This window comes from Poecilia formosa, unplaced genomic scaffold, assembly GCF_000485575.1.
Source record: "Poecilia formosa unplaced genomic scaffold, Poecilia_formosa-5.1.2 Scaffold57, whole genome shotgun sequence".
Taxonomy (NCBI): domain Eukaryota; kingdom Metazoa; phylum Chordata; class Actinopteri; order Cyprinodontiformes; family Poeciliidae; genus Poecilia; species Poecilia formosa.
The window spans coordinates 1,449,909-1,464,551 of NW_006799996.1; the positions used below are offsets into that span (position 1 = coordinate 1,449,909).

Here is a 14,643-nt window from a genome sequence, read left to right on the forward strand (position 1 = left end):
GGTTTGTGCTTCAGATTTTTTAAACATGGCAGCCAATTTTTATGTGCATGACCTGCAAACTGTGTCAGTTTTTATACTGTTTTATAGGCTCTGCATATTATTTTGTTGGGTATTTTCCTAACACAGAAAAAAAAGAAGAAATTGGCTGCTGCAGCTTCCCTGCACACAACTAGAAGCTACGGTTTTGAAGCAGAAACTTCTGTAGTGTTGGCTTTCCACTGGCTGGAAACACACTGAGTTATCAACAAGTCATATCACAATAGAGAGTAAACATGCTAACATTAGCTTAGCAATTTGGAAACTGCTGAGCAGGAAAACATCGTTAGCAGTAGCAAGTTGAAGGGTGTAGTTGTACTGAGAGAACAAAATATAAATTTTTAACCAAGTTATGCCTGTGCTGACAGGGTTAGATCCTGTTGGGACAAAATATGCAAAGTAAATACTGCATATGTAAAATAAAGGGATACGTCGATCATGATATTGATGGACTGTAGTGTGATTCTATTCAGTTTACAGGCATATGCATGGCATTGATTTAATCTATTTTAATGTGAAAACCAATTAAAACATGACATCTGTAGATGTTCAAATTACCTGGATCTGTCTGTAGGACAAAAAAAAACCTTGATTCCTACCTCGCTAAATAAGAAAAAAGGTGGTTTGCTCAAAGTAAATGTGAATAAAATTGTTTAACTGTGGACCATAAACTATTACAATGTTCAGTTGGACCAAAGCATCAGAGCTTTTTTTGTATCTTATTTTAAGTTTATTAAAATAATTTTTAAAAATTACACTGGTATTTTATTTTATATGAATGCACACTAGATATAAAAGGCCATCCATCAATCCAGGAAAGAGAAAGACTTGTTTTAGATCCAGTTGCTGTTTTCTCAACAAGAAAAACTGAGCGATTTGTATTTGCACAAACTACAGTATTTGTCATAGTGACAGAATTAAGAAAAAAAATTTGTGTCTCTTCAGTGTAAACTGAATAAATTGCCAAGTCACTTTCTTAAATGCACTAAAAGATCTTTAATAAATCTAAGAAAATCTGTCTTGACCAGTCTACATTTTAAAATATTTTTAGGTTGTTCTTGCAACGAAGATTGTTGTACTTGACAAATTTTATGTTGCCTTTTTCACTTTAATCAACCTTAAACTCAAATATTTGTAATTTTTAAATTCTCCTGATGTCATCAGGTGAGGTGAAGGATCTCTCCACTGATCCAATCCACCTTCATTAGTTCAACATGCTAATCCATCCACGGATTGTTTGCTTGAGAGGTAAACTTTCTAACAACTAATCCAAATCCGGTGAAGGTTCTGCATCATCCGCCACGCAGGTGGATTCACCTTACCTGACCCACTGACACAGGTGAGAGTGAGGCAGACAGCTCAGTAATCTAAAGTTAAAAGCAGATGCTTGAATCCTTCTTATTCTGTTTCAAAAATAATGAAATATAATTTTTTTTTAAGTAGCTGTTTGCTTCAGATTCCGAAGGTTATTTACATTTCTTTAATGATTAGTTAACTTGTATTTTAAACTGTATGAATAGCTTTGCTAGCTCTAACAAATTTTCCCAGGGACTGAAAATCAGGTTTTTGTGATGCTGCTCCAAAATATTCACTTTGATGTCCTTGTGCTACTTTGTAATTAATCTATTTGTTTTCTTGGAGACTTTGTGCTTTTTGAAAACCCATTTAAGCACAAGTTTTAACTTCTGACCAATTCCTCATCATGATGCTGCCACGCCGTGCTTCACAGTTGAAAATTTCATCGGTTTTCCACCAGATAGTAGCAATGACAAAAGCATTTAACAGGTTGTTTATCATTTATTGTGAAATATTTCTGCGACAGACTGGCAACCTGTCCAGGATGTACCCCGCCTCTCGCCCGGAACGTTAGCTGGAGATAGGCACCAGCACCCCTCCCGACCCCACTGAGGGACAAGGGTGTTCAGAAAATGGATGGATGGATGGATGTGAAATATTTCTTATCATGATGAGAATTTTGATTTATTGTTGGCATGATGAATTTCAGTTATTGGTGGTAAATTAAAAATATATATAAATACATATTTTCTATTTTTTCCACTGTTCCAAGAGAGCATGAGTAGATATAAGTAAATTCAAAAGTATGATTAAATGCAGATACTGTGTGCAGCTAAAGGAGATAAATTAAGTAACTGAAGAAGCCCATTTCAAATGGGAATGTTTTTCAAGAACAATATTTGTGTTTGTGGCACTATGAATGCTGTGCTATGTAGTCACTGCCTACAGAAACTTAAAAAAATAAGGAATAAAAAACATTTTTTTAATCATAATTTTATTGTTATCCCAATATTGTGATAAAATTCTGAGTCCATATGGCTTCTTGTTTGCCGAGTTGCCTTTCAGCTCATGTTGGTACAGGACTTTCTTTAATGTTGATAATGACAATCAATTCATCTACTGTGTTTACTTACATGTATAAATCATTCCTCACAGATGAGACAAACTTCTTCTTGGCTGGTTTCTTTAGATTTTCCTATGATACACGAGGAGGCGACGTGTTTGAGGTGTTCACCTCCTCAAATGAGCCTTCATTTAACTCAGACATTTCAAATTAACCTATCAGAACCTTCCAAAGCTGTGACATCATCATTTGGGCTTTCTATCTAATATCTGACCTTAAAGAAAACAATTTTAAAAACTCTGCTGCCCTCTTAATCTGGTATTTAGCAAATAGATGTAATTTTAATAATCCTAAATGACCTAAAACAGGAAATGTTAAGACTTTTCTGATCTCCGACAGTCGAGGAAAATAATGTCTCTTCATACAGTTTATGAACATTTCAACAGTATATTTTCAGTTTATTTTAATCAATTTTACAAGGCAGGTAATATTTATTTGCTAACACAATCTATTTCATACAATCTACATAAATCACAGAATAAATATAAAAACAAGAATACAGTAAAATACACTAGGGAGATGCTGTTTCAGGGTAACATTCACTGACTACAATTCAGACTAAATAAATGAGAAAAAATATTTAAAAAATATGACCATAAATATCTGTCATGTGTTATTCTAACTTTTATTGCAGTAATACAGTGTCCTCTATTTGTCTGTGAACTGTTTATAGTAACAGTTTATTTCTTGAATCTCCGAGAAAATCCTTCCTCTCTGCTGCTAACATGAAACATTGTGCCTGTGTTGAACGCCTGGCGGCCTCTAGTGGCTCAGTCGTCGCATTGCATCCAGTTAGATGCCGTGTCCTGAGGATACTTCTTCTCCACTACTTGATTCTTCTGGTTCACACGCCAGTGCTGGCTGCCTTTGAACATGTACACGTAGCCGTCTGTCCACGTCACGGCAGCGTCCGTGTTGCTGGGTACCCCATTGAAGAGATTCCCGATCGGTCTGGGGTACGAACGGAGGTCAGTGGGGCCAAATTCATCCCACGGCCAGTATCCAGAGCCCTGAAATGGAGAAAAACATAATATTTGACACAAGAGGAGTCGCCAAAAAATAAAAAAAGAAAGAAAGAAAAAAGAGAGAGTAAGCTATTTCTGTCTGAGGCTGAAACAGAAATTAATTGTGATGAATGGATTATTTTAATAATTGTCAATTAATTTAGTATTGATTGGCTAACTGAAATCTACAGACTCGAAAAGAGTCAATTTCCAGAAAGAACACCGCAACATACATAAATACATAAATAAATTAAATAAAATAAAAAATTGTTAGAATTTTAAGAAGTACTAACTGAGCGCAGAGAAATTTTAGCAGCTTGATCTTTATGTGGCCTGAAATGAAAATGGATTTAACACCACTGTTATATAGAATAGGACTGAAGCGATTAACTGGATAAATTGTGATTGGAATAATCAACTAATTTAGTAATCAATCAAACTGGAGCATACAGACACAAAAAAGGCCATTTGCTAAAAGACCAACCTTTTTTGGTGAGTAAACTGATATACATATACATATAAGAAAAGTTAAATGTTTTGCCCAGAACTCCTCAAATGGCTTAATTTTAGATTCACCTGATTCAAATTCTGTGAAAATATAAGTATTCTCCTATTAAGCACCTTTTCCTATCCAGTGATAAATAGGTAAATCTAAAAATTAATCAACAGATCAGCTCTATTTTTGTGTGGAGTCGAGCAGAAATGGTTGAACTTTTCTCTTGTTGATTGTAAAAGGTTTTTGTTAGCTGCAGATCCATCCTTTGCTCCAAATAATGAAGCATTCACTAAACAAATGGTGTTGCTGTATTTTAGGTGATAAAATGGCTATTTTATCATTTTTTATCAGAAATCTCAATTTCTGAGATTTTTCTTGCAAATTTTAAACTTTTCAAATTCAGAAATGTCCTTGTTTTTTCTAGAATTTAATTATTTACTTATTTACATCTTCTAGTGTATTTCTAATATTGTTTTAAAAAGGCGTCAGTGGCTAAATGAAAAATGTGGAGAATGTACCAATGATTTTATTCAAGTAATCATCAGAATAGTCAATAGAATAATCAGTTAATTATTAGTTGCAGCCCTACTTCTGTTTCTTACTTTCAAAAAGATCAGCTTCTTGTTCTTGGGGAAGTAAAGAGCTGAGTCGATATTTCCGGGAATGTTGGTCAAACGTCTAGGGAAGCCTCTGTCAAGTTTGGAGCCAGTATATCTCCACACTTTGTCTCCTGGAAGGCAGAAAAACATGTAAAAATCACTGAGAGTTTCTTTATTACGAATAAAACTTGGCCAGCAAAAATAACTGGATCTACCTTTCAGGAAGTAAGATTTTCCAGTCCGCTGAGAATAAACAGCTGCATCGACGCTTCCTGGCAGCTCCTTCCACAGAGCAGAAATCACAGTGGGAGTGTTGAAGCCAGAGCTGGACACCGTCCACACATACTGTCCACTGAACACATATGTCTTACTCGGAGGAGCTGAGGAGAAAACAGGAGGAAAATTAGCTTTCTCTTGAAGGAACAAAGTGTTACGACCATTGTAGATACAAAAAGAAAAAGGAAGAGTAAATGTACCCCAAAGAACTGAGATTAATCTCAGAAATTTTCTAGAACAATTCTGAAATTTCTGAGTTTGAAAAGTCAAAAATTTGTGAGAAAAAACTGGAATCTTCTGGGACTAATCTGGGAGATCTCCAAGTTTATTTTTCACAAATTTTTGACTTTCCAAACTCAGAAATTTTCTTACAGAAAATTATTGAGATTAATCTCAGAATTTCTGTTTCTTTCTTGCAAATTTCTGACTTTTCAAATTCTGAAATTTTAATATTTTCCCAAGAAAATTTCTGAGTTAATCTCAGAATTTTTTTTTTAGCTTTTTCTTGCAAATGTTAAGTTTTCCAAACTGATAAATGTCCACGCTTTTTGTAGAAAATTTTGGAGATTAATTCCAGAATTTCTAATGTTTTTTTGTGCAAATTTTAAACTTTTCAAATTCAAAAATTTCCTTGTTTTTTTCTAGAAAATTTCTGTGATTAATTCCAGAATTTTTTTTGGCGTTTTCTTGTAAATTTTCAGCTTTCCAAACTCAGAAAACCATAATTTTTTTAATGAAATGATAGCAAAGACATTAATTAAACTAGAGAGCAAATTATGTACCAGAGTGTCTGTACCTAGCATAACTGCATCCAGTTTGGCTTTGCATGGATCTGGGGCGGCGCCTCGTGGCACCGGCTGGTGAGGAATCACAGATGGAGGACTGTTCTCTGGTTTTCCTGAAAAACAGAAACAAATGCATGTTATGTGAACTGCTGTTTAAAGAGGAAAGTCATATTTTAGATTTAAATAAACTTTAAATCTAAATATATTAGTTCAGCTTTACTGTTGATGTTTTGAATAAAAAAAAAATTAAAAAAACAATTATCTTAAAAACAAGAAGTGAGTATAATGTATGATTTCTATGAATTGAGCAGGTTTTAAGATAACACGAAGGAAACTAATAAAAAGAAAGCATAACTAATAGCGACAGCCTTTTGGGAAACTTTAACTGGAATTTCAGTAGAGAAATCTATTTGGATTTGTAGTCAGATATTCTGAGTTTGAAAAGTTAAAAATTGGCTAGAACAAAAGTTTCCAAAAGTCTAACATGCTTTTCTAGAATATTTCTGAGATTAATCTCAAAGTTTCTCAGTTTTTTGGTATAAACTTAGACTGAAGTGAAAAAGTTGGATATAGGTCCAACATTTGGGCAAAAAAGTGGATTTTGGCCACATTTGCTTGCTGTGTGAACCTGATCTCTGTCTGCATGGTCTTATGGCAAATAATCAACTACTGTATTTAGGAGTGCAGAGTGTTTTTTTTTTTCTGAGCAGGAAAAAACAAGGATCACAAGTGTGAAAAGTCTGAACAGACCATATAATAAAGAGAATTAATTTCTCTTTCACCAGATTCAAGCATTACCGTACAAAGCTTGGATCCCCTTTATATCATCCGGATGCAGCTTGAAGTCAACGCGGTATCCGACATAAATGGGTCCCATAAGCGCGCTGTAGTACTGCGAGTGGCCCAGGCCGAGAGCGTGACCGATCTCATGAGCCGCCACAATCCTCAGGTTGGAGCCGGAGCTCTTCCCCTCTGTCCACAGTTCATCTTCGTCAAAGTGCACGATGCCTGACTCGGGAGCATCAGCGTGCGCTAAAACGTGACCTGTGGGCGAAGAAAGAACGTCATCTGACTCGTTTTCAAATCTCACCTTAAAGGGGACCTATTATGCAAAACATTTTGCAGATAATTGTACTTCCATTTGCATCTCAATTGTCTCTAAAAAACACCCAGCCGTTTTTTGGCAAAAACTTTTTGTCCTTTGTGTCTGGAAAAGGAGCCTTTCAAAAACCTCTCGAATCTTAAGTCACATTTGATGGGCACTGCACTGTTATCTAGCTGAGAGTTTGGTCAAATGGTTTTACCGCTTTATGTGCTCTACAATGGCTGCTGGAAAACACAAGTGTTTCGTTGTTGACTTACCATTGTGCAGGAGGCTCTACTAATGCTTTTCAAAGATGTACGGTTGTATAATTGCACATTTGTTAGCCATTTTGAATTAGGGGGCATGGCCAGCAGCAACTTATTTTGATTTAAGGTGGCAAGACGCCATAAAACAACTCATTCTGAAAGGAACTCAAAATAGTCTGAACTGAGCAGAGTAAAACCTCATTATCTAAGAATGATTCTGTACAAAAAAATGTAAAGAACATGTTTTGTGCAGCCCATAGACCCATCCTAACCTGTTCAAGGAAGCATAATAGGTCACCTTTAAAGCAGAAATGTCTACAAACTTGTGAGGTGATCTGATTTTCCTCCCACCTCGTCCATCAAAGGGCACGGGGCACGACTTGTCTTTTGTGTGAAAGGAGATTTTTATATCTGCCCTTCCTTGATGCAGCTCCCTGAACTTTAAAGACGACACGTTGCTCCAGTACTTGAATGCAGTCTGGATGGCCTGCCGGGTCTTTGAGGCACCCAGGTCGGGGGTGTAATTGTAAATGCGATATGTCAGCATCTTCTTCCGCCAGTAGCCTGTTCAATAATAACCGTAGTTAACGTTTACACACTTCACCGGTCAGTGAATGTGTTTCACAGAGGAAAGATACCCACCCATGATTCGATATTTGAGAGAATTGTTTGTGAAAGAGTCTTCCAGACCGCAGCGGGGCTGCCTCATCATTTCCAGCGTGGATGAATCCAGGTTTCCAGATACTTGAAGGTTGGATACTTTCTGAAAGATTCTGACATGGACATTGAACTTAACTCTCATTGATTCCAATGAATAACCAGTAATAAATGAAGGTGTGAACCTCATTTAGCGTCACCTCAGGGCCTCCTCTGTTTTTTCAGGTGGAGGGTTGAGATGTGTGTTGTCCAGTGGGATGTGCAGGTAGCCATACTTCCTCAAATATGCCTAAAAGAAAAAGCAATCAGCTTAACAGTTGGACACAAAATCAATTTATTGAACCCTCCAGGGAAGGGTTACTGCCACGTTACGATCATAATCTTCATTGTATTTGATGTGGTTCCAGTGAAGGTAAATGATGTTTTCCAAATCAGGAAGACTGACGAGTAACAACCACTTTTTTCAGAAATTACAGCTGTAAATCTGGTATAAGGAGTTTTTACCGGCTTTTCAGAGGTAGAGACTGAAATTCCTGCTCATTTTTGTTTACAAAATCACAAAAAGCTTAGTCAAATAGATAAGATTCATGAACGGCAACGTTCAGTTTAAGTTACATGACTAAACCGGTTTAAACTGGTTTTTCTTTTAGTGCGGTTATATTGTTGCATTACTGCCCCCTTATGGCCAAGAGAGGTATTGGTGTGTTAATTCACTCAATTCAATTGTGTTCACACAAAACTAAATTATTTCGTATGTTATCTTTACTAGAATTAGAATTACACAACACAACAAACACATTTTTATGTGTTAACTTGAAATTAAATATTAGTATTTAATTTTAATGTGAATATTAATTTCTTGTTTCACATCTTTGAGGGCAAATTTGTAATTGCATTTAAGTCCAATTAAACCCATTTGATGAAGTCATGTTAAAACACTGCAAAAACACAAAACCTTGTCAAGTATTTTTGGTCTAGTTTCTAGTTCTAATATCTTAACACACTTGAAACAAAACATTTTCCTCAATGTTATGAGCAAAATAATCTGCCAGTGCAACTAGTATTTTTAAATATTTAAAATGGTATTATTTAAATCAATATTAAGGAATTACTCATTTAAGACAAGTTTCTATGTTGCTGAAAAAATATTGTAAGTTAGTTTTGCCATATTACAAATTGGTAAAGTAATCAGAAAACCTGGGATAAATGTTCACTGTTATGCTGAGGATACTCAACTATATTAATCAATACATACTGATGCGTTTGTTTGGTAGACAACAGACATAAAGACATAAAAATCAAAACAGAAACTGATTAGTCAATCTCTTGATCTGGATAGTTTTGCATTGGCCCCCAAGAATAAAGTAAAGAACCTTTGTGTTATTTTTGACCAGAATATTAAAGTCCCATATTAAACAAGTTTCTATTATTTCCTATTTTAATCTCTGGGATATTGCCTGAATTAGAAAAATGTTGTCCAGGAGTGACGCTGGAAAACTGGTTCATGCATTTGCTACTTCAATGCTGGAATATTCTTTACTATCAGGAAGTCCACAAAATTAAGTTTAAAATTTCACCTGATCCAAAACAAGAGTTCAAAAAGACGGATCTCCTATTTCAGCTTGTTAAATCCAGATTATAATTTAAGGTTCTCCTTCTCACATATAAAGCTCTTAATAATCAAACTCCATCGTACATCAGAGATCTGATTGGTGAATATTTTCATAACAGAGAATTTCACTACATCTAGAAACTCTAGAAGTTGAATGTAAGGCAGATATTTTAGTTATCAGTATAAATTTATCAAAATCAAATTACCCAGTAGCAAACCTGGGGGTATTGCTGAGATAATGATTATCAGGAAACTGATGGGAATCACCTTGAGATTTATTATGAATTTGTGCTATATAAATAAACTGAAGTGCATTGAATTTCCTTTGCCTGCCAGTAAATGACAGATTGAAAAACCCTCTATGAGATGTTCAAAACTCAGGATATTACTGTATAAACTACATTTTAAACTTTTCACAACTTTACTTTTGATCTGTTTTCATTTGGAGCTTAAAACAAAAGCATTATGGAAAAAAGTCAAATTCACGTTGAATTTATGTCATTAAAATGATAAAATGTTTACAACTAAAGGGGCAGGAATACTGCGTTATACACAGAATATGCTCTACAAACTTTAAAAATTGTATTTATCCATTTAATGATGACAATAAAAAAATCTAATAAACATTTAAATAATTGAATACTAAACTGAGTTTTCATTGAGCTGTTATATTCCCTCTATCTGCAGTAAAACTGCAGCAGCACCGCGGTTTAGTTTTTCCTTACCACTGCTTCAGTGAGGTCCTTGCTGCTCAGAGCAATAGATGAAGCTGTTGTCAGCAAAACAAGAAGCACCATTAGCTCCAGTCTGCAGAACATTTTCCGCTTTGGCTCCTTTGCCATCACAGATGAAAAAGAAAACCTGGCTAGAATAAAGTATGTTGGTTTCTTTTTTGACTTAATGCATGTATTAATGCTCTGTCTTTGCAGCTGTAGCCACAGTCATCCTCTGTAAATTAGCCCTTTTACATCTGCGCTGAAGCTGGTTAGTTTGGGCACTTGTTTTTATAGCGAGTATTTGCTCCAGACATGCCTCCTAACCACACAATAAAACCTTGACAAGGAATGTGAAGAGTGGAGTATAGAAAAAAAACATGCTAATTTCAGGCACAAACTGCATGATCAACTCTTTGCACACCATCATTTTGAGCCCCTTGAAGTGTGCAAAAATAACTCAGACGTGTTTGCTTCAAAGGGAGCAAATTTTGGGATTAGGGCTGTTGAGAAAAGGGGGCTAGCTTCCTGCCAGTAATGAAAGGTGCTGACTGTGAACAGATGAACATTAAATTATAAAACAAGAAACATGTTACTGATAAGCTGAGGTAGCTTGAGTCATCCCGAACTTGTGTGAACGAGGAATTGTTTCATATTTGCATGTCTTGCAGCTGCTCCAGCAGAATCTGATTCTATTTTTTTGTTGCTTCATTGTTTCCAGTTTGTGAAAAAACAAGTGACCACATGTTCCCTAGAGGGACAAGAGGAACCACTTGTTATTTTCCTTCTTAATGTAGGATCACATTCAAGGAAAACCAGCGACGCCTCCAAGTAACCATTGCAACAAATCAGTGACAGAGAACGTCTCGTTTTCAGTCTCACTGAGAGACAATGGCTCATAAAAACTGAGAGGAGAGAAAAAGTCACATCTCTAATCCCCAACCATGTTTAAAAAGCATGGCTAATATTAATGGTAACGCATAATTTAGTCATTCTGAGACAGGAAGAAGATTTTTTTTCTGTTCCCTTAAGCTTTTGAACTGGATTTTTTTTCTCCTCCTTTAGATTAAACCAAGTTACACATGACTACTGAAAGTTATTTGATATACACTACGAAAAAACAAAGTCTTACAAAGTATTTATGCTTCGTTTCTAGTGCATATATCTTAGTACAATCGACATGAGACGAAACTATGTTAAAAGTAACTTTTCAGTCAAATAAACACGCTTGTTTCAAGTAAATAATCCTTGAATAAAGATTAATAAAGTACTACTTTCACTTTTAGATTATTTCACTTATAAAATGGGGAAAATGTGTTGTTATAAGTGACATAATCTGCAACAATATTAATTTGTTATTGACTTAAAAGAAGTTCCTATATCTTGCTGAAAAGTTAGTACTGTAATATAACACAGTACTATAAAATTTGCACTAGAAACTGAACAAGAAATACTTGGTAAGATTGTGTTTTTTAGTGTACTTAGAAAACTACGAAAAAACTCCGAAAAGATGTTGCATGATTGATTGCCGACAGCAAATGTTGATATATTTGTTAATTTTACAGAAATGAGGTTCAGCTTATGTCTTATTATTTATTATTAATAATCACATTGTTTCAAATTGATTAAAGATGTTTAATAAATACTATTTAAAAGCTTATTTCTTTTTATCTGTTTATTTCAAACACAACAGAAATATAATGTGGATCAAAATGAGCAATATGTAACACAGTTACCGAAAATATAACTGAAGCTTCATCTGTCACCAGATACAAGCAGATGTCCACTAAGAACGATCATCCTTCAGTTTCTCCTGATGTTTGATTGTCTGCAGCTTATATTCTAGTAATGAACTTAACTTTCATTGTATCAAAGTCAAGATGCTAAGAAGGTTACCTACTGTAGGTAAGATACTGACTGCTCTTAGTGGAGCTGTCCCTTTAAGTTAACTACATCCAGAGAGAAAGAAATGGCTGCATTCATATAATGCCTTTCTATTCTTGTTGACCACTCGACACTTTACAACACAAACCACAACAACCCCAGTGGCACACATATGAATACATCGTTTTTTACTCAATGCACCGTGTACATTTCTGTTCCAACGCTCAGCAACCGCATAAGAAGCAATATCATGAAGGGAAAGATTGGGCCGCTTCTTTAATTTTTAATTTTTAAATTGAATTATAACTGCATACAATAGGATACAACAAGATTGAGTAACCTTTGGTGTTATTGGGTTCCCCTTTTTTTAATCAGGATAAATAAGACATTGGAATAATTTACCAAACTTCAGGACAGCGCAAATGTTAGGTCTCTCCTGCTGACCTGGAGGATATGAAAGAATTTTCTTTTGTTTCACTTTTTTGAGTAAAATGTTTTGAGTAACATTTACTCAAAATCAGACTTGGGTGCCATCCTGCCCAGCCATGGTTAATAAAGATGTGTATTAATTAGTGACTGGGCAGAAAGAAAACTAATTACACCATAAAAAATGTAAACATTTTTGACTACCAAAATTCTGACAATTTTGTTGGTTTCAATCACATCTTGCCTGTTTAGATTGTAGTTGAGCAGATAAAAATGTTTAAAAAACACACAAGAATTTTATTTAAATTTATTATAATTGTTATTATTATTGTTGTTGTTTTTGTTGGTTATTTTGCTGAGCTGACAGAAAAAAAACAATTTGTATGCTCATTTTACATCTTCATTGTTCTTTGCACAATCATTTGCACATTGTTTTGTAAATAGGATTTTGTAAAATCAGGCATATTTTGTAAATTTTTAAAATGATCGTGTTGATTAGAAAAATAGAAAAAATAAAAACATTATTCTACTCAGTTGCAAATTTCTTTGAAACTTTTTTCAGTAACTGTACAGAAATGTTCCTTATGTTGTAACTTTGACCTCACAATACAGTGATTTTTTTCTTCATATTTTACCTTTGTGTGAATCAGCAAGCAATTCCCCCACTGAGAGAAAATAAATGATATCTCTATTCTAACAAGTCAAAAGTTAGATTTGAGAATCTCTCCTCCCATAGGTTTCCTTTGGAGTCTAAATGTAGACAAAGCAAGCTGTTTAAGTTGATTAAAATAGACAACCAAAGGCTGAATTAGAATGTCTGTTTAGTCTAAATTTTGATGGAGAATGTGAGCTAAAAAAAGTCATGTTTTATTGAATCTTTTGAGCAAAATGAGGGCAACGACTGGCTGACCTGACAAGAGCAAAAAATAAAAAAAGGGAAGTCCATCCGTATCCAGTGTTTGGAGAGCAATTAAACAATGCAATGAAAAGCTCACAGTCTTCTAGGAATAACTTTTATTGTCTGGATAATGACATACATATCAAGGGTTTGTTTGAAAAATATCAAACCAAAGCAGAAATTTCATTTTTAGGAAGAAGCTTGTGCTGAAGGGAAGTGCTACATTCTAGCATGAAACCCATTCAGTCTGGTGACGAAGAATTAACTGGTTCAACTTAGTTGTTGCAGCATCGGTGCCAGGAAAGGAAGGTGGAACAATAATTTATGAAATATAACTGGATTTCATGAAAAAAAAATAATTCAGAAAATCATGTTTTTGCAATACGTTTTGTAAATAAACTGCAACAACAATATCTGAGAACAGTATGAGGCAAACAATTAATCGACTTATTAGTAGTTTATTAGATTAAAATTAGTTCCAAACAATTAACGAATAAAGTCAGCTCAGACCTTCAGTTAGTATTTTATTTTGACCGACCGCCGTCCAGCAGAGGGCGCCGCTGGTCATCCGTAAGCGGAGCCGTTGAAAAAGAAACAAATATGGCGGCGGAGAAACAGAAACAAATATGGCGGCGGAGAAACATCAGGACGGAGGAGAAACGGTCCGAACAGAATCCGGCGGGGAGTGCAAGATGCGCGTTTACAGTTCTGTTTTGAAATATAAACAATCGACAAGCTCCTTAAGTTGTCACCGTAAAAAATCTTTACTCAAGAAACTGTTGAGAAATATTTTTGGCTTACTTCTTTTGTTAAATTATGAAAAACTCAGTACTTTATGTTATGGAAAAACGGTTGACAGTCTTGATTCAAGAGGAAATTCGGTTTTTTTTAAGAAAATTGCCCTCATAGATTAAGCGTTAGCCGATCAGTAAAATTGATCAACTTTGAATTAACTCACGAACTGATAACTTATCTCCCTAGATTTTCTATAAAATCGAGATCAGTCACTCAAAGTTAGTTTAATTCTTGACTTGGAGCATTCACCCTTCCCGTACATGACGATGGTAGATAATAGTTGTGTCATTGACTTCACAGTCAAACTAACAAAATCCACCTATTAGTCCATATATTTTAATTTTGTGAATAAACTGAATTAGGGATTTAGTCTGTTAATTAAGTTGCTAATTAAAGATTAGCTTTAATTACAACCATCAAAGTTAAAAAAAAAAAAAAACATCTGAAAATATAAAAATCTGTCTCAGTTTTTGAACATTACTGAAATTAATGCCGTTCAAAAATCTTTGATAACAAAGTAAATGTTTCCAGGCTTTGGTGGCAAAAAATGTCATCTGAAAATATTTGTTTTTGCAAAGTAACCCAGATTACTCTCCTCATCTTTTAAAAACTTAAATTTACACAAAATATTTGGAGATTGCTTGTTGGATCATTGATCTGCAGTACCCATGTTAAGAAAAAAAAAAAAAAGAA

General features: G+C 34.7%; 1 protein-coding gene across 1 annotated transcript; it reads right to left on the bottom strand.

Annotated features, from left to right (window-relative positions):
• Positions 1 to 3,064: 3,064 nt before the first annotated feature.
• Positions 3,065 to 10,927, bottom strand: LOC103139121 (matrix metalloproteinase-19-like). The gene is made up of 9 exons (XM_007553601.2): positions 9,960 to 10,927; positions 7,823 to 7,911; positions 7,608 to 7,738; positions 7,317 to 7,529; positions 6,414 to 6,659; positions 5,627 to 5,728; positions 4,770 to 4,934; positions 4,558 to 4,685; positions 3,065 to 3,465 (listed from the first exon to the last, which is right to left on the bottom strand). The coding sequence occupies exons 1-9, from the start codon at positions 10,074 to 10,076 to the stop codon at positions 3,226 to 3,228; spliced, it is 1,431 nt and encodes a 476-aa protein (XP_007553663.1). The 5' UTR covers positions 10,077 to 10,927; the 3' UTR covers positions 3,065 to 3,225.
• Between the last annotated feature and the right edge of the window lie 3,716 nt (positions 10,928 to 14,643).